This window comes from Herpailurus yagouaroundi, unplaced genomic scaffold (assembly GCF_014898765.1).
Source record: "Herpailurus yagouaroundi ecotype Mexico unplaced genomic scaffold, PumYag 193, whole genome shotgun sequence".
NCBI lineage: Eukaryota > Metazoa > Chordata > Mammalia > Carnivora > Felidae > Herpailurus > Herpailurus yagouaroundi.
In genome coordinates this window covers 5,695,097-5,713,585 of record NW_024412424.1, presented here as the reverse complement: position 1 = coordinate 5,713,585, position 18,489 = coordinate 5,695,097, and the positions used below count along the sequence as shown (strand labels likewise).

The window sequence follows — 18,489 nt, the reverse complement described above, 5'->3', positions numbered from 1 at the left end:
CTATCCCTCGTGACTACCCTGTAAGGTGGGCAGTTGTCCCCATTTCACAGATGAAGAAACTGAGACACAGAACAGAATTGTAACCTGGGTCCCTCGGCTTCAGCATGTTCCCCAGCCCCTGCACTTGCCTCTTGGTCGTTGTCCCTACGTCTGGTGGAGTTGACCTGGCGGGTGCCCACAGTGCTCAGCCCCGGGCCCGGGTGTTCTGAGGGAGAGCCATCAGCAGCCACTCTTTTCCAGGATCGTGGCTGCCCGGCTCAACGGTTCCCTCGATTTCTTCTCCTTGGAGACCGGCACTGCCCTCAGCCCCCTGCAGTTCCGAGGTCAGAGGGCCCAGGCTGGGTGGCTGAGTGCGTGCACCTGGCGGGCGGAGTGTGGTGGCTGCCTGCACGGTGTCTTCTTGGAGATCCCTGACTGGGCCTGTCGTCCCCAGGGCGGAGCAGTTCCCCCGCATCCCCTGTGTACAGCAGCAGTGACACGGTAACGTGTCGCCTGACCCACACCGTGCCCTGTGCACACCAGAAACCCATCACGGCCCTGAAGGCGGCAGCTGGGCGCCTCGTGACTGGGAGTCAAGACCACACGCTGAGAGTGAGTCGGCTCCATCTCTTGGGTGCTGGGTGGCCTGCCACAGGTGACGGGGGGCATCCGGGGGTCAGCCAGGGAGGGGATGCAGGAGGGACTTCCTGGCCCACATGTAATTGGGAAAACGCCAGAGGTCAGAACCTGATGCCCGTCCCTGCCCCAGGTGTTCCGTCTGGAGGACTCGTGTTGCCTCTTCACCCTGCAGGGCCACTCGGGGGCCATCACAACTGTGTACATTGATCAGGTGAGGGGGCCGTGTGTGGCGTGCAGGGATGCCAAGCCATGGGTTTTGTTTCTGCCTCTCAGCAGCTGGCTCTCAGAACCTTCTGGGAAGCAGTGAGGATCCCTACTCCCAGGGCACCGGGACACCCTTGGGTCCAAAGGTGTTCCACCGGTGACCCAGCTCCCTTGGGCCCATTCCTTTAGACCATGGTGCTGGCCAGTGGAGGACAAGATGGGGCCATCTGCCTGTGGGATGTACTGACTGGCAGCCGGGTCAGCCACATGTTCGCTCACCGTGGGGATGTCACCTCCCTCACCTGCACCACCTCCTGCGTCATCAGTAGTGGTCTGGATGACCTCATCAGCATCTGGGACCGTAGCACAGGCATCAAGCTGTATTCCATTCAGCAGGTGGGCACATTGGGGGCCACAGGACTGTTGGTATTGTAGAGAGGGATTCAAGACACTAAGTTATCCTGTCTTTGTCTCTAGGACCTGGGCTGTGGAGCAAGCTTGGGTGTCATCTCTGACAACTTGCTGGTGACTGGCGGCCAGGGCTGTGTCTCCTTTTGGGACCTAAACTACGGGGACCTGTTACAGACTGTCTACCTGGGGAAGAACAGTGAGGCCCAGCCCACCCGCCAGATCCTGGTGCTGGACAATGCCGCCATCGTCTGCAACTTTGGCAGCGAGCTCAGCCTGGTATATGTACCCTCCGTGCTGGAGAAGCTGGACTGAGGCCGGGTGGGGGGGGGCAGGAGCTGCGGTGCAGAGTCTTCTGGAAGCTGCCTCTAGAACTGTTCTGCCTCGTTGACTGTACTATTAAAGGTTTTTTTGGTTTGTTTTTTTTTAAATCCCATCTGTCACTGGCCTTTCAAACCACTTGCATCTTCCCCTCGAACTGCTCCATCACTTCTGCGTGCCCTCCGTGTGCCTGAACCCCAGCACTTAGTCACATGCCTCTGAGAGCTGCTCCAGGCAGGAGCTGTACACGACTATAGAGGGGCGGTTACAGGGTGGAGCAGTCCAGCAAGCCAGTGCCGCAGGCCTTCTTTCTTAACCTTTCCGAGGTGTGGACACCAGGGGAGACCCCACTGTCGTCCTCCTACCTGTCCACGTCCAAGCTTGCTAAGAGGTTCCGGCTCCCTCCCTAAGGCAGCAGTGGGCAGACACTGGCCACAGAACGGGTTGGTTGATTACTTTAATAGCAAAGAGCTGAAAAATGTCAGGTCCCACAAAGGAGAACTTGACCCAAGGGCCGCGATACGTCTCAACCCCACAGGGGTGTGGGCTGGGCCAGGTAGGGCTGAAGGCAGTGGGAATGGGAGTGCGAGGCCAGGCCCACCTGAGAGGCCCTGCTAGGCATGGGCAGACCGGCGTGGGAGATGATGTGGAGAAAAAACCGGGTAGGCAAAGCCTGTTCAGGTCTTGTTGAGCGTCCAGAGCGGATCCAGAAGGCTAAGGGGGTCATCGGTGGGCCTGGCAGCCCGCAGACCCTGCCCATTATGGGCCTGCAGAAAGTTCTGCTTGCTCATCCGCTGCTTTCCTCGCAAGGAGCTGTCCAGGGAGAAGGCCTCCGGAGTTAGGGAGGCCAACAGCTCCAGGGAGGAAGAGGGGGGCCCCAGGCTGGGAGGCGCAGGTGCTGGCTGTTCCTCCTCAGGCTGGGGGACCTCGGGCAGCGGTGAAGAGAGAGGGGGTGGGGAGGAGGAGGGGAGCTGGGCAGACTCCGGGAGGCTGGCTGGCGGCAGGCCTGGGGGCTCTACAGGGGCAGGGAGGCCGGCAGCCGGAGAATCCAGGCCCCCAGCAGGCCGAATGCTGAGCTTGGCGATGGTGGCCTGGATGGAGCTGATGGGCACGTCTCCACCGAGAACCAGGTCCTGGGAGTCCTGAGGAAGGTGATTCTGTGGAGACAGAAGCACGTGAAAACGAGTCCACGGGGCTGTGGCCGGCCCAGCCGCCCCCAGGGGCGCCTTCCTCACCTTCTGACTGCTGCCTGTGCCGGCCGGAGCCCTGCCCGGAGGGGGCACACCGTGGCGCTGCAGCACTTGCTCCACGTGTCTCACCACCGCCTCGTGGCAGAACCTGAGGTGCAGCTGCAGCGGTGCCCCCGGCCCGGTCAGCTAGGCGGGGCCTCGTCACCCCCGGGGCAGGCCCCCCGCCCCGTCCAGCGCCCACCGGCCCAGCCCCTTACTTTCTCCTGCAGCATGTGTTTCCTCTGCTGCCGCATGCGCCGCACCAGCCGGGGCAGCTCGGGGATCCCGTTTCCGGCCTCTACCTCCTGCACGGCCGCGTAGAGCAGCGCAAAGGCCCCGGTCCGGCCCACCCCGGAGCTGCAGCGGGAAGGGGGCGTGAGGCCGGGGCCGGAGTCCCCCGCGGGCAAGTGCCCGCTCCCCGCTCCGTGCCTTACCTGCAGTGCACGATGACCGGCGTGTGCAGGGGCCGCTGATGCAGGTAGTGCGCGTGCACCTCCTGGATGAAGCGCAGCAAGTTGCCGGGGCTGTCAGGCAGGCCTCTGCGGGGGTGGGGGCAGGACCCGTGAGCCGGAGGGGGACCCCATCTGACGCCCCGACCGTCCCCACCCCGGGGCAGCAGACGCACAACTCGGGCCACGTGGGGAAGTGGAGGTGCACGAGCGAGCGCTTGAGGCTCTGGTCGCGGAACTGCAGGCTCAGCACGCGCTCCACGTGGGTCTCGGTGGCGCGGACGCTGCTCAGCGCCAGGCTCAGGGCACCGTGCACCATGGGCTGGCCCCTCTCAGTGGGGAAATAGCGTGCCACCTTTTGCTGAGAGAAAACAGATGAGGCAGTTAGGGCTCTTTGCAGGGTCCTTCTTGGGCACCCCCCGCCCCCTCTTACCTTCTCCGGCACCCCTCCCTCCCCCCTTACCTTCTCCATCTCAGCCTCAGACACCAGCATGACAATGACCGACACCTTCTGCTCGTGCACCATGAGCCAGAAGTCAGCGGCTGTGCCGGGCAGTGGTGCCTGGGTGGCCACCAAGGGCGGGCAGTACGGCGAGAGCCCCTCCACGCGGCTGGCGTTGATGTAGTCATCCTTGCCCGAGCGCAGCACCACGCGGTTACTGTCGTAGGGCATGACGTCCTGGTGCCGGTTCTTCAGCGAGTAGCAGCGCGCGATGGCGATGGACCGGCCCCGGGCGTCCTGTTCCTGTGCTTCCTGCAGCTCTCGCCACACGGCGTCCAGAGCCCCTGCGTCGCCCAGCTGGCCCCTGAAGGCCTCCAGCTCCTGCTGCAACTGCTGCAGCCTCTCGGGGCGCTCGTAGGGGTCCCGCTCAATCAGCCGCAGGGCCTGTGGTCGGCGGCCCTCAGCCGCGTCCACCTTCGTAGGCTGCAGCAGGGGCTGCCCACCCCCGGGGGGCTGTGCGCCCCCGTGCTGACTCTCAGGGCTGGAGGAGAGCAGGTCCGCGGTCGCGGTGCCCCGGCGCGCGCACGGGGGCGGCTCTGCTGCGGGGGGCTGAGGAGGTACTGGGCCAGGCCCTGGTGATGGGGCCGGAGAAGGCACCAGGTGGGGGTTGGGCGGGGGCTGGCCAGCAGGTGAGGGACCTCGAATGGAGAGAGGAGCTGCCTGGGGGCCCAGAGGCCGGGAGGAAGGGGCAGGACCATATGCCAAGGTGGGATGGGGAGACTGAGGTGGCCCAGGGCTGGGGAAGGGCAGAGCCCCTGAATGGGGGGGCAGAGGGTCCTGAGAGGGGCCCGGGTAGAGCTGTGTGTGCAGGGGCGGCGTTGGCTGTCCCAGGACACCAGGCTGAGGGGTAAAGGGATAGGGAGGCTGGGGGGGCTGGGAGGGCTGGAGGGGTACCCGCCCTGGAGCCTGGGGTGGGAAGAGGTTCGGATGCTGGAGTGGAAGGGGCTGCTGGGGGGGCTGGGGCCCAAATGCTACTCCTGTGGGATGAGGCTGGGGCTGGGGCCCCACCCTCGGGGCTGGAAAACCTGGGGGAATCCCAGGAGGAAAGTGGTGCTGGGCAGGGGGAGCTGTGAGGGGTTGCTTGGTCCCCAGAGGGTAGGTGTACGGTGCAGGGAGCAGTTGTGGCTGCGGTGGGGACACCGGGAAGCAGGGCTGGGGAGGAGCAGGGCTAGGGTTTGGCCGTGGTGCCGTGTGGCTGGAGATAGGGGCCTGGATGCTATCTACCGTGGTGGTGGCTGGCCGAACCCCCATGGCCAACTCGGGGCCTGAAAACTGGGGAGGTGGGGCTGAGGGTAGACCTGCCACCGGTGGGGGTGGCCCTACCCCCGCATAGGGGCCGCTCACCACGCCGTGCTGTGGGGAGGATCGGGGCACGAGGCCCAGCTCCGGTGTGTAGGCAGGGGCCGGGTAGAGGGCAGGTCCGGGGGCCACGGCCACTGCAGGGTGTCCTGGGGCCTGGGGGACCCTGGGTGGCAATACCTGGGTGTGGCCCGAGTAGGTACCAGGAGGTAAGGGTCCTGAGAGATAGTGGGGTCCCGGGCCTGCAACACTGGGGAAGGGGCCGGGAGGAAAGTGGAGAGGGGCGGCGGCTCCCAAGTAGGTGTCGGGTGGCCGTGGGCCGGCCACCATGTCTGGAGGCAGGCTGCGCAGCTCTTCAGGTAGGTCTCCTGTCTCTACCACCTCTCCTTCCTCCCTCCGGGGCAGCAGCGGCTTCGGGGCGGTGGGCCGTGGGGGTGGCTTCTTCTTCAGCTCCCTGCAGAACGAGGTGAGGAAGGCATGGAGCCAGACCGCTCCCTGTCGGCCTAGCCTGGGGTGTGGGGCCGCACCCACCTGTCCAGGAGCTGCTGGCGGGCAGCCTCTCGGGCCTGGCAGGTGGACTGGGCCCGTTCCAAGAGGGCAGCCACCTTGCTCTCCAGGTCGGCATAGAAGTCCTTGCCCTCCTGGGACTTTTTCATCAGGTCCTCATAGGCTTCACAGGAGGCCACCAGGGTCTGCAGTGTGGACTTCCACCTGGGGGGCAGAAGGGCCAGCACGAGGTGAGCAGCTTAGGCCGCGCTCTGGGCGGGAGGCTGGGCAAGAAAAAGCAGGGGGCCGGACACTGACTTTTGGTCCAGGTCACTAAGCACCCGCCGCACGGCCGCGTACTGCACGTTGGCCTCTGTCAGTGCCCGCAGGACGTTGTCCTGGGCCGCCAGGTTCTGCTCCAGGTACACCCTCAGCTGGTCATACTTCTTCAGCTGCTCCTCGAACAGCTTCTGCGAGAAGGAGGCGGAGGACAGACACTCAGGGCCTCGCCGCTTACAGGCGGAGCCCAGAGACACTCCCCCTGCTCACCCACCCACCTTTATCTCCGAGTGGTCCGTGGTCACCAGTGACGCGGTGATGTCATCCTTCTGGATAAGCTCACGCAGCTGCTGCTCCAGGGACACGCGCTGGTCCCGCATCTCCTGCACCTTGGCCAGGATGCGCTTCAGATTCTGCAGCACGGCCTTGTCCTCTGGGAGCAGCAGTGGTTGTGAGACTGGGGCCTCCAGCCCTGCCTCCCTTGCCCTGGGGAGGGGAGGGACTCACCTGGGGTGAGGGCTGGCGTGGGCAGGGCAGCCCGGACCTGGTCCAGCGGCCCGCTGAGCAGGCGCAGGTTACCGACGTGCAGATTCATGGCGCGGTGCAGCTCGCTGTTGGTGAAGGAGGCCTTCTCGTGGACCTCCATGTACTTGGCCCAGTCTCGCCTCACCTCGGCCAGCTCTGCCTTGGAGCCGGCCCCTCCCGCCAGGCTGGCCCCGGCCTGGCCCAGGGTCTCCTGCAACTTCTGCTCAAGCAGCTCATCCTCCTCCAGCAGCTCCCTGATGTCCTTCAGGGAGGCCTCCACATCCGTGAACACACCTGACAGCACTAGGGGGTGCGGGGGAGGGGGGGGGGCGCAGTTCCTGAGGTAGGCACCCTAGGCACCCGTTTGTGTCCATCCCCAGGGAGACAGAACCACCCACTCAGTCAAGGGCCCGTGTGTGACCCAGTGCTCGCCGAGCAGGGCACACAGGGTGCAGGGATCCACGGAGGGATGGAGGTGGGCGCTCGTGCCTAGTGCTCAGAAGTCTAACCTCTGTCCTCGGGGAACAGAGGACACGGAGGCGGCCACTACAGGTGACCTCCACCACCCACTTGTTTCTCCCAACTTGCTCACCCTGCATGGACTGGACAAGGTTCCTGACGGTGTCGGGCCGGACACTGAGAGCGGCACACTTTTCCATAAGCTGGGGCGGGATGTGGCTGTACGCATCAAGGTTGTCCACGGTCTCCGGATCCAACTGCATCGAATCCATGAACTGGCTGTGAGGGCAAGAGGACCAGGTGGGTGTTGACCTAACTTCTCACTCCTCTCCCGAGAGCGAGCCCCACCACTGAAACTGGGTCTGAGGTCCTAGCAAAGGGCAAGTTCGCATCCTGACTCTACCACTGGAGGTCTTGACCTGGCCCCACAGAACAGACCCAGGGCACTGGTGAAGAAAATGCGACAGAGGGACACTCTCCTCCCAAGACATGTGACTTTCACCCTCTAAATCCAGCACCCGAGACCACGGGCAGAAAAAGCAGTGCTAGGAAACCTGGGGCAAGAGGACATTCGTTATTCCTTTCCCTGCTGCAGGCAGCACTGGGGACCCCACAGACATCTGCTGTGTCACCTCCAGCCCCACACTCACTCCAGGACTTCATTCTTGTCCTCAATCTTGGCCATCATCTCCCGAAGCAGCTTGGCCTTCTCCTCACTGCAGAAGTGACAGCAGTTGTTGGAAACCTATGTCCTGAGACATCCCAACCCCACGTGTGCTAAGAACGGGGCCGGCCCCTCCCGCCCACCTGTACAGTGACGACGCTTCGTGGGCAGCCATGGGTACCAGTTTGGCAAAGATGTCAGGGCCCGTGACGGCCGGGTCTGTGGGGTTCACTGGTAAGGGCTTTACCAAGGGGGCACCTGGGAGGGAGAGGAACAACTGGAAACCAAGTCCACACAAGCGGAGCCTGCCTCTGTTCTGTCCTCCCGTCTTCACCCCCTACCCCAAGCCTCAGCCTCGGCTCAGCTCCAGACCTTTCACGGGCTGCAGGGTGTCCAGTACTGGGACAGCCTCGTGGTAGATGAAGTCATTGTCCTTTTTGGCAGAATTGTACCTGGGGTCAGAAGGGGAAGTGGGGAGTCCAGCAATCAGCAGGGATCCAGGACCTAGCCTCCCAGGGGGCCCACTATTTTCAGGTACATGATGCAGGCAAAGGGCCAACACCCTTCCCAACAAATAGGAACCAGGGCCACCACCAGCCCCACAGACTCACTTTCCCCCAATGACATCCATAGTGAAGCGAAGTGCATCTTGCACAGTGTCAGGCTGGCCCTGTAGGACAGGGAAGGTGGGGGGGACGGGGAGTGGGGAGGATACTCAGCACCAAGTCAAGCCGGCGTCAGGACAACCCTCAGCCCCACCATGTACTCTCAGGGCTCTGAGGGGCAGCCATGCTCTTCCTCAGCTTTACCTTGGCTAACTTGATGGCTTCATTAAGCTTGTCCAGGGCACTCTGGAAGTATGCGACCTGTACGGGACAGCAGGCAGAGCCCGGTCCATTCTTCCCTCCTCCTGCCACCCCATTAAACCCTGCCTGGCCATCGGGTGACCCATTAGAAGACCAGAAGCTGAGGAAGCAGCCAGGCACCAGCCAAGCCAACAGCTTAGTGTCACCCCCTGCCCCACCTCCTCAGGCCTCTTGGGATCAGGGTGAAAACAGATGCGACAACATAAAAGAAACACCAGGCCTACAGCCAGCGGTGGCCAAGGATGTGGGCGTGAGGGACGGCCAGGACAACCTCTCCTACTCCGTAAGGGAAGTTTCCCCTCTAGCAGCCCCTAGGCTGGACTTAGTCCTAACCCCCTGCCGTGGCTCACTCACCCGCTCCCCGAACTTCTGCTGCTCCTCAGCCTGCTTCCCCATGTGCAGCTGGCGAGAGAGAAGAGACGCCACCACTTACTTCCCAGCTGTGGCAGCCCCCCCCCGGCCCCCCCCCCCCAGTGGTCACAGTGCTCGCACATGAGCCACAGCTGCAAAGTAGTAGATCTTCATCTGTACGAGCTTCTTCCAGTCCTTCTGGATCCGGCCCAGCAGCGAGGCGGTGTCAGGGTTCTCCAAGGCCCGGCACGCCTCCTTGTAGTAATCCACCACCTGGGAGCCAGGATGGGGCCATGAGTGGGGGTCAGGAGTGAACTAAAGGCCTGCTCTCAGTCCCTTGAGGGCCACCACCCACCCCCGTCCCTACCTGTGCGCTGATGCGGGCCACCAGAAAGCTCTTCCTGTTGTCCAACATTGACTTCTCCAGAAGGCACTCCTGAGCCTGGCCCTGGACCAACAAATGCAGGTGCGTTCGCTTGTTTACCCAGAGATCTTACCCTTCCCATCAGGGGGACCACAGAGGGATTCCCCTCCCCTGTCCTCACTCCTCCAACCTCCCCTACTCCAAGAAGCGCTGCCCTGCTCTGATCCACCGGGGCTCAAAAGCTCAAAGCCAAGGCCTCACTGCTATCTGCACAGGGCCTGGTCTAGGAGCCGGCACCAGCCGTCCCCATCCCCGGATTCAACCGGGCCCCAACAAGGGCACCTCCTCACCAGCATGAGGTTGACATTGAGAGTGAGGATCTGGCGGCTCATGTCAACGCTGTAGGCATGAGGGAAGTGCTCACGCAGGTAGGCAAAGGCGCCTGCCGCGCACTGGAAGTGAGTGCAGGAGACCTTCATGCCCTGGGAGGGGAAGAGGCGGAGGAGATAGCTGCCCGTGTCCACTCCCACAGGACAGGACGCAAACTCTGGAGGTGAAGGACACTCAGCAACCCTCCTGGGTTATGTCCTCTGTCCCACCCACTGCCCCTCCCCTCCTCACCTCCTCAGACACCCGCTTGTCCATGGCCCCCAACATGGAGTGCAGTGCCCCTGGGGAGTCAGAGAACATGGTGTCAGGGCTGGCCCGGGGCTGTTCCCCAGGCTGCCCACACCTTTGTCAAGTGTAAGGCAGAGGGGGCAGTGTTGTCACTCACAGTCAGGAAAACAGGGATCTGAAAACTGGGGCTGCTGGCCCAAGGACACACTCAGAAGTCCAGCCTAGCCCCTCAGTCTGCTGCTCTACACTAGGCAGAGGTGTGGGTGTTGGAAGGAGGAGCTCCCATCCATAGCCTCTAGCCTACAGGTCCAGTCTTGAAGCCCCAGGGGTGCCTACACAGGACTCTGGGGCTCCCCAGGCGCCTCCCCTGAGCCACACTAAGGCCAAGTCATCAGGGCTAGCTGAGACCAACCAGAAGCCAAGGCAGTGCTGTCCAGTCTATGAAGACAGGTCGCTACTCCTGGCCAGAGCGCTACTCCTGGCCAGAGCACACAGCAGCAACACCATGTGGCAGCCAGCCCAATGGAGCTTCTCCCCAGCAGGTGGCTGCCCACGGCCCAGAAAAGAGGTGCTGGCAGAGCTATGGGGGAGGCAGTGAAGGGGCAGAATCCGGGGACCTTCTGTCCATGAGCACACTGCCTTTGTGACTTTCTGCTGAGCTGAGATCCTGGGTTGGCGGGCCTGGGAGGTAGGGACATGGAGAAGGGGTTAGGCAGCTCACCGAGGTTGTAGAGAATGCAGGCCTGCTCATACTTGATGTCCTCATGGGCCACAGACTTGCCAGAGAAGATCTCGGTCCTGCAGACAGGCCACCCCCATCATCTTAAGGGAAGGAGCTGGCCGGGACCTTGAGGCCAGGTGATGGGACCAGCTACCCCACTGCAGGTCAGAGGGAGGCCTGGGGAGACCACACCAAGCCACTCCCCATCCTCGGCAGCAAGGAAGGGGGCGGGGAAGAGAGTAAAGGGAAGGGACACCCCCACCATCCAAACACCCTGGGCTGCCCAGGCACCCTCCAGGCTCCCCCCAGCCCTGCCTGCCAGCTCTTACCAGGTGACAGGAACAGCGGCCTCTTGGCCCGAGCCCATGGGGACCCGACTCTGCAGGTAGTGGAGCTGGCCTAGGTACTTGCGGAGGACACTGCAGCCCTCAAAGTCCCGTGGGACACGGACCGCATTCTGGGGGCAAATGGGAGAAGCAGGCCTGCCATCATTTGGGGTAGAGTACAGGCAGGTCTGTCTGCCCAGATGCCCAAGAAACATACATCTGAGCTAGGAGACTGCACACTCCAAGGGATGCAAAGAAAGCCCACAGCTATACCTGTAGTTGTTCAACACCCATCCCACCAGCCAGGGCTGGCTGGCTGGCTCAGTCCCACCTTTCTGGAAGGCAGTTTTAAAACATACATTAAAAATGTTAATGTACGATGTGTCTGGGTGGCTCAGTTAAGCATCTGACTCCAACTCGGGTCATGATCCCAGGGTTTGTGAGTTCCAGCCCCACATCAGGCTGTCTGCTGTCAGCTCGGAGCCTGCTTCAGATCCTCTGTGGCCCGCCACCCCTAGCCTCTCTCTGCCCCTCCCCGCTGCTCTCAAAAAAAAAAAAAATACTAGGAAAAAAACGTTAAAGTACTTAATGCTGACCCACAGTTCTGTATCTAAAACCTACAGTAAAAGATACCCAGTAAAGCAAATGCTTGGATGAACACACAGAGTATTTATCACAGTATTATTAACAGGGCCAAATACTGGATGCCACCAAAATTTCCATTAAAGAGGACTGTTTAAATAAATTATGTCAAACCTACCCACAAAAGAGAATACTAAGAGTCTCTATTATGTTTAGATGTTTATGACATATTTATCGTTGGGGGAAAAAAAAAGTAACAGATGAGCAGTATGATTTCATTTATGTAAAATTACATAGATACTGAGAACCAACTAGGTATATACACAAAGACAAAAGATTCTAGAAGGTTATACACCAAAATGTTACGTGATTACCACTGGGTCTAAGTAATTTATCCTATTCTCTATATACATAGGGATATGTATTTAATACTCTATTTTTTATATTGAATACTTTTACTCTTTATAAAAAACAAAACTTTTCCCATTTTGGGGAAACAAAACAAAGCAGACAAAACCTGTGCTCAAAGAGACGAGCAGACAACATACTCTCCGAGAAGCAAGTGCCCAACACAAAAAAGGGCTGGGCCGGAGGCACTGTGCACGCCCTCGCCCCCCAGCTGGGTGAACCAGCCCCCCCCACCCCCGGACTCCAGGGGACAGCTGGCCAGCACCACCTGCTAGAAGAAACCCTCCAGGACACCACCCTGTGGAGCTGGGCTCCAAGGCCCCTGCCTCAGAAGGGAGAGCTGGGGCCCGTCCCACTCGGCAGCTCTTCCCCAGGCCCCGTCGTCCTCTCGGAGCAGGAATGTAAGCTCCCTTGTGGAGCAGCCTCCAGAGGGCGCAGAGCAAGGCGAAGGCGAAGGCGCCATGCTGGTAAGGTGTGACCGGTCCCTCAGGCCAGGGTGTCTGGAATCTAGTCACCACCCCCTCCCCATCAGAACCTCTGCTGTCATCAAATACCATGGGGACTTAACCTTTCCCTTCAGGCTGACGCCATTTTTCAAAGCGGGAGCCACATCTTAAGCAGCCACCTCTTTGAAACAACAAATCTGATGTGCTAGCTACATATTTTTTAAAATACTCGATAAAGCACATACAAAAAGGTTAAAATAGAGAAGATTTGTCTTTGTACTTCCTAACACCATCTTTGGGAGACAATGGAAGCAACCCTCCCTCCAAGCCACACAACTCCACTGGCACTTTTAATCCAGCCAAGAAACGCAGCCCTCCGTGTCCCACCTGCCATGTTCTCTGTCGCCTACACACGGAGGAGCCAAGCAGAACAGGAGTCAGAAAGGAAGCCCTGAAGCCGCAGCACTCCCATCACCCTCATGAGCCCCTCACCACGCCTGCCAGCTTTATGCCCTGTAGTCACAGAACTGAGAATTTTGGAGTTACAACTGGAAGGTCTTCTTAGAGGACGACTCTTCCAGCCCCTGCTTTTCAGGTGAGGAAACTGGGGCCAGATCGCACAAAGAGGGTTGCCCATAGCTTCCCAACTTATATCCACCCTCCATTTGAACTACAAATCAGAGTCATGGTAAAAGCTTAACTTCACTTATGCTGACTCTGCTTTGCATGTCTCTCTGCTTTGACACATTTTCTGTAATTCACTAGACCAGTGTTAAAAAATTGCTGTAATAATTTAGTTATTTTTAAATTTTTTTTAACATGGAATTTATTGTCAAATTCATTTCCATACAACATCCAGTGCTCATCCCAACAGGTGCCCTCCTCAGTACCCCTCACCCACCCTCCCCTCCTAATTTAAACCCTTATTTTCACTTCATGTACTGCTGAACTTGGGAGGTTTTTTGGTCTGGATTATACACAAAAGTTTGTTTGCTGAAGAAACACGAATCCAGTCCAATTCTCACACTTTCTGGATAAAAAAAAAATCAAGTCCCGAATAGAGGAAGTAGCTATCCTAGTCTCTGTCCTCCGAGGGCCTGGGAAGAGCCTTGGGTCCTGGGCCGGTGCTCTCCAGCCCACTGCTCTGTGCAGGCCGCCTGCCCCACACCTGAAAGAATGTGCCGCATAAGAGGTTTTGGAGACCAGGAGGAGTGCTGCTCCCAGGGCGTGGCATGTGCACACAATGGTGGCAGTCCTGGGGGTTAAGATTCTCTCACTAGTTTGCAAACTGTCCAAGTAAAACCTTTTTAAAAAATTTATGAGGAATATTCTGGGAAGTGGAAGAGCAGGAAGCAGCAGAAACCTGTGCCCACCAAGACAACAATGGCACTGGTGGAATCTGTCTGAGGTGACTATTTTGGAGCTCTGGAGTCTACTGAAGGCTTGTAGCTCACAGAGGAAGGCTTAGGTGGTAAATTTTGGTGAATTTTAGCTCTTGGCACAGTAGCAGCTACCCAGCCCCCAGCCCTGCACGTGTTTCTGGAGCAGCCTGCACAGTCTGTGGCACCCAGAGTAGGCAGCAAGGACTCTGTCCTCCAGATACGGGGGATCTGTGCTCTGATCACGGACTGCTGCTTCCGATCTCAGAGGAGCAAAGGGGAAGGTGGACAAACACCTCCCTCCACTGCTGCACCTTCCCTCAGGTGGAAGTGACTTCAAAGGGGATTTAAAGCTCCAGTGCTAGGGGACCTGGGTGGCTGAGTCAGTTGAGTGCCCGACTCTTGATTTTGGCTCAGGTCGTGATCTCACGGTCTGTGAGTCTGAGCCCCATGTCAGGCTCTATGCTAGCAGCGCAGAGCCTGCTTGGGATTCTCTCTCTCCCTCTCTCTCTCTCTCTCTCTCTCTGCCCCTCCCCTGCTCACACTCACTCTCAAAATAAACAAACATTTTTAATAAATAAAGCAATAGTACTTCTCCTTCCACTCACCCCTCCATTTGTCTTTTTTCCCTTCTGTGAGCCAGACTGACATGTGGGAGCCAGACTGACATTCTAAAGCAACCATATACACAGGGGAAATGAGCAAGTCACCATGCACATCCAGGGAAAGGCACAGGCTTAGAAGACTTGAGAAGACCTTAAGTTCAGAAACCTTAGCTAATTCTTTTTCTTTTTTTCTTTTTGATATTTTTGAGAGAGAGAGAGAGAGAGAGCGCGCGCGCACGCAAACCAGGGTGGAGGGGGTGGGAGGAGGTTTGCAGACAGAGAGGGAGACACAGAATCCGAAGCAGGCTCCAGGATCTGAGCTGTCAGCACAGAGCCTAACGCAGAACCTGAACTCATGAACCATGAGGTCATGAGGTCATGAGCTGAAGGTGAATGCTTAAGTGACTGAGCCACCCAGGCACCCCTAAACCTCAGCTAATTCTTGACACACAGGCTACAACAAAAAACAAAAAACAAAAAGCCCAGCAAACCCCGAGGAAGGGAGAGATTCTGATTTCCAGAGTCACCGCATCATTAGATTCAAATGTCCAGTTTTCAACAAAAAAGCACAAGGCATACAAAAAAACAGGAAAGTGTGGCCCATTCAAATGGAAAAACAAAACAAAACAAAAAACCAGAAATTGTCCCTGAAGGGGCACCCAGATGGCTCAGTTGGTTGAGTGTCCAATTCTTGATTTCAACTCAAGTCATGATCTCACTGCTTCATGAGTTTGAGCCCCCCATCGGGGCTCTGTACTGACAGCACGGAGCCTGCTTGAGATTCTCCCTCTTTCTCTGCCCCTCCCCTGCTTGCACTTTCTCAAAATACATTAACTTAAAAAAAAAAAAAAATTGCTCCTGAAGAAGACTTGGTGGTAGATGTACTAGACAAATACTTTAAAACAACTATCTTAAAGATGCTCAAAGAACTGGGGCACCTGGGTGGCTCAGCTGGTTAAGCATCCGACTTCAGCTCAGATCATGTATTCATGCTTTGTGAGTTTGGGCCCCACACTGAGCTCTGTGCTGAAAGCACACAGCCTGCTTCGGATCCTCTGTCTCCCTCCCTCCCTCCCTCCCTCCCTCCCTCCCTCCCTCCCTCTCTCCCTCTCTCTCTCTCTCTCTCTCTCTCTCTCTGTCCCTCTCCAGTTTGTGTGCTTACTCTCTCAAAAATAAACATTAATAAAAATAGAAATAAATTTTATTTATTTTTCAACATTTATTTATTTTTGGGACAGAGAGAGACAGAGCATGAACGGGGGAGGGGCAGAGACAGAGGGAGACACAGAATCGGAAACAGGCTCCAGGCTCTGAGCCATCAACCCAGAGCCCGACGCGGGGCTCGAACTCACAGACCGTGAGATCATGACCTGGCTGAAGTCGGACGCTTAACCGACTGCGCCACCCAGGCACCCCAGAAATAAATTTTAAAAAGAAGATGCTCAAAGAACTAAAGGAAGATGTAGAGAAGGCCAAGAAAATAATGTAAGGAAAGATGCAAACATCAACCAAAGAGAAAATGTAAAAAGAAAAAAAAAATCTGAAGCTGAAAAGTACTATAACTACACTGAAAAATTCACCACTAGACTGAAAAGCAAATTTGCACAGGCAGACAAAAGAATCAGTGGACTTGACAATAGGACAACTGAAATTACCAAGTCTAAGGAACAGAAAGAAAAAATACTGAATAAAAGTGAACACAGTCTAAGGGACCTGTGAAGACATCTTCAAGCAGACCAACAAAAGCACTGTAGAAATCCCAGAAAAAGAAGAAAGGGACAGAGAAAACATTTGAAGAAATAATGGCCTAAAACTCCTAAGGTGAAAGACATGAAACTTAAAAAACTCAAAGTAGGATGAACTCAAAAGACCCACACAAGACACTGTAGTCAACTGTCAAAAGCCACAGACACGGAGAATCTGGAAAGCAGCGAGAGAGAAGCGACTCATCACATACAGGGGATCCTCAAAGAGATTCTCAGATCTCTCACCAGGAACTCTGGAGACCAGAGGCAGTAGATCCATACATTCAAAGAACTGAAAGAAAAACGCCTGCTAAGGCGCCTGAGTGGCTCAGTCAGTTAAACATCCAACTCGACCTCAGCTCAGGTCTTGATCTCAGGTCTTGATCTAAGTTCAAGCCCTGCACTGGGCTCCACACTGGACATGGAGCCCTACTTTAAAAAAAGAAAAAGAAAAAGAAAAAAACCCTGCAAACAAACTGTCCTTCAAAACTGAGGAGACATTAGGACATTCCCAGATAAACAAAAGCTGAACAAATTCACTACCACCGGATCTACCCGGCAAGAACTGCTAAAACAAAAGGACACTTGATAGTAACCTGAAGCCACATGAAGAAATAAAGATCACAGTAAATGTACATACGTGGGCAATTATAAAAGCTAAAATTATTTTAACAAAGATGTGTGTGACTCCACTTTTTGTTTTCTACATAAGAGACTAATATATTTCAAAAAAAGGAAAAAATTCAATGTATACACAGTAGTTTACCTCTTTAGTATATATAAACATAGCAATTGGGGCACCAGGGTGGCTTAGTCAGTTGAGCGTCTGACTTTATTTTGGCTCAGGTCATGATCCCAGGGTCATGGGATCAAGTAGCACATTTGGCTCCACACTGGCTGTGGGGCCTGAGTAAGATTCTCTTTCTCTCTGCACCCTCCTACTGGCACATGCTCATGTGCTCTCTCTCTAAAATAAAACAAGAAAAAAAACAAAAAACAAAAAACCAATTATCCCTGCTTTGGGAGAAAGATACAATCTCCTACACTTTGAAATTGTAAGTAAAATTTTTATTTCAACTTTTTGTTATTCAGATAGGAAAAGTTGTTTTTAACTTCTTTGAAACAGAGTAGCGAGATATTTCACTTTTTGGACAAATTTCCTAAGAACAGTGTCACCTTCTACAAAAGTCAGTTAAGTTCCTCTATTTCAACATAATAAAGGCCATATGTGAAAAACTCTTAACTAACATCATATCAAACTGGTAAAAGCCTGAAAGCTCTTCCTCTATGACTAGGAATAAGACAGGCTTCCCACTTGTACAACTTCTATTTAACATCATACTGGATTGCCAGAGCAATCAGGCAAGAAAAATAAATAAGAGGCATCTAAATTAAAAAGGAGGAAGCAGGGGCTCCTGGGTGGCACAGTCGGTTGAGCGTCCGACTTCAGCCAGGTCACGATCTCGTGGTCTGTGAGTTCGAGCCCCGCGTCAGGCTCTGGGCTGATGGCTCGGAGCCTGGAGCCTGTTTCCGATTCTGTGTCTCCCTCTCTCTCTGCCCCTCCCCCGTTCATGCTCTGTCTCTCTCTGTCCCAAAAATAAATAAACGTTGGAAAAAAAAAAATTAAAAAAAAAAAAAAAAAGGAGGAAGCAAAAATTATCTCTGTATACAGACATGATTTTATATATAGAAAGCCCTAAAGAGTTCATAAAAAGCCTGTTAGAAATAAATTCAGCAGGGGCGCCTGGGTGGCGCAGTCGGTTAAGCGTCCGACTTCAGCCAGGTCACGATCTCGTGGTCCGTGAGTTCGAGCCCCGCGTCGGGCTCTGGGCTGATGGCTCGGAGCCTGGAGCCTGTTTCCGATTCTGTGTCTCCCTCTCTCTCTGCCCCTCCCCCGTTCATGCTTTGTCTCTCTCTGTCCCAAAAATAAATAAAAAACGTTGAAAAAAAAAATTAAAAAAAAAAAAAAAAAAGGAAATAAATTCAGCAAAATTGCAGAATAAAAAAATCAGTACACAAAATTCATTTGTTTGTATATAATCACAATGCACAATTAGAAAATGAGAAATTTAAAAAAATTCCATTTACGATAGCATCAAAAAGAATTACACAGAAGTAAACTTAACCAAGAACGCAAAAGACTACAAAATTTTGCCAAAAACTTTAAAATTAAAGACATAAATAAATGGATAGATATCCATATTCATGTATTAAAAAAATTTAATACTAAGGTGGCAAACCTCCCCCAAAATGATCTACTTTTTTGGATTTTTGATCTTTAGGGATTCAGTGAAATCCTTATCAGAATCCCAATGGCATTTTTTGCAGAAAGAGAAAAATCCATTCTAAAATTCATATGGAATCTCAAGGGACTCCAAAGAGCCAAAACAATCTTGAAAAAGAAGAACAAAGCTAAAGATTTCACAATTAATTTAAAAAAAAATTTTTTTTAATGTTTTATTTTTGTGTGAGAGAGCACATGTGTGCGGGCGCACCAGTGGGGGAGGGGCAAAGAGAAAGGGGGACAGAAGATCTGAAGTGGGCTTCCAGGCTGACAGCAGAGAGCCCGATGTGGGGCTTGAACTCATAAACCATGACATCAGAACCTGAGCCAAAGACTGACAATCAACCAACT

The 18,489-nt window shown here is 55.4% G+C and overlaps 2 protein-coding genes and 1 long non-coding RNA gene across 4 annotated transcripts in view; 2 read left to right on the top strand and 1 right to left on the bottom strand.

Annotated features, from left to right (window-relative positions):
- SCAP (SREBF chaperone) overlaps positions 1-1,661 on the top strand; it is a 70,892-nt gene extending 69,231 nt beyond the window's left edge. The window contains exons 19-23 of the mRNA XM_040445189.1: positions 241-323; positions 434-591; positions 749-829; positions 1,012-1,218; positions 1,300-1,661. Of these exons, the coding sequence (XP_040301123.1) occupies positions 241-323; positions 434-591; positions 749-829; positions 1,012-1,218; positions 1,300-1,545 (775 nt within the window). The 3' untranslated portion in view covers positions 1,546-1,661. The remainder of the gene's footprint in view (positions 1-240; positions 324-433; positions 592-748; positions 830-1,011; positions 1,219-1,299) is intronic.
- Positions 1,662-1,990: 329 nt separating this feature from the next.
- PTPN23 (protein tyrosine phosphatase non-receptor type 23) overlaps positions 1,991-18,489 on the bottom strand; it is a 36,025-nt gene continuing 19,526 nt past the window's right edge. For both annotated transcript variants that reach the window (XM_040445188.1, XM_040445186.1), the window contains 23 exons: positions 10,693-10,820; positions 10,364-10,440; positions 9,646-9,695; positions 9,375-9,506; positions 9,028-9,108; positions 8,802-8,933; positions 8,664-8,711; positions 8,253-8,309; positions 8,055-8,113; positions 7,816-7,895; positions 7,587-7,701; positions 7,430-7,495; positions 6,913-7,058; positions 6,303-6,623; positions 6,074-6,228; positions 5,835-5,986; positions 5,562-5,741; positions 3,693-5,484; positions 3,406-3,590; positions 3,215-3,319; positions 2,999-3,137; positions 2,787-2,900; positions 1,991-2,708 (listed from right to left, as the gene is read on the bottom strand). In XM_040445188.1, coding sequence (XP_040301122.1) covers positions 2,229-2,708; positions 2,787-2,900; positions 2,999-3,137; positions 3,215-3,319; positions 3,406-3,590; positions 3,693-5,484; positions 5,562-5,741; positions 5,835-5,986; positions 6,074-6,228; positions 6,303-6,623; positions 6,913-7,058; positions 7,430-7,495; positions 7,587-7,701; positions 7,816-7,895; positions 8,055-8,113; positions 8,253-8,309; positions 8,664-8,711; positions 8,802-8,933; positions 9,028-9,108; positions 9,375-9,506; positions 9,646-9,695; positions 10,364-10,440; positions 10,693-10,820 — 4,794 coding nt within the window. In that variant the 3' untranslated portion in view covers positions 1,991-2,228. The remainder of the gene's footprint in view (positions 2,709-2,786; positions 2,901-2,998; positions 3,138-3,214; positions 3,320-3,405; positions 3,591-3,692; positions 5,485-5,561; positions 5,742-5,834; positions 5,987-6,073; positions 6,229-6,302; positions 6,624-6,912; positions 7,059-7,429; positions 7,496-7,586; positions 7,702-7,815; positions 7,896-8,054; positions 8,114-8,252; positions 8,310-8,663; positions 8,712-8,801; positions 8,934-9,027; positions 9,109-9,374; positions 9,507-9,645; positions 9,696-10,363; positions 10,441-10,692; positions 10,821-18,489) is intronic.
- LOC121011138 (uncharacterized) lies at positions 6,990-7,741 on the top strand. Its single transcript, XR_005781508.1, has 2 exons — positions 6,990-7,079; positions 7,375-7,741. It is a non-coding gene; the product is annotated as an uncharacterized LOC121011138 (long non-coding RNA).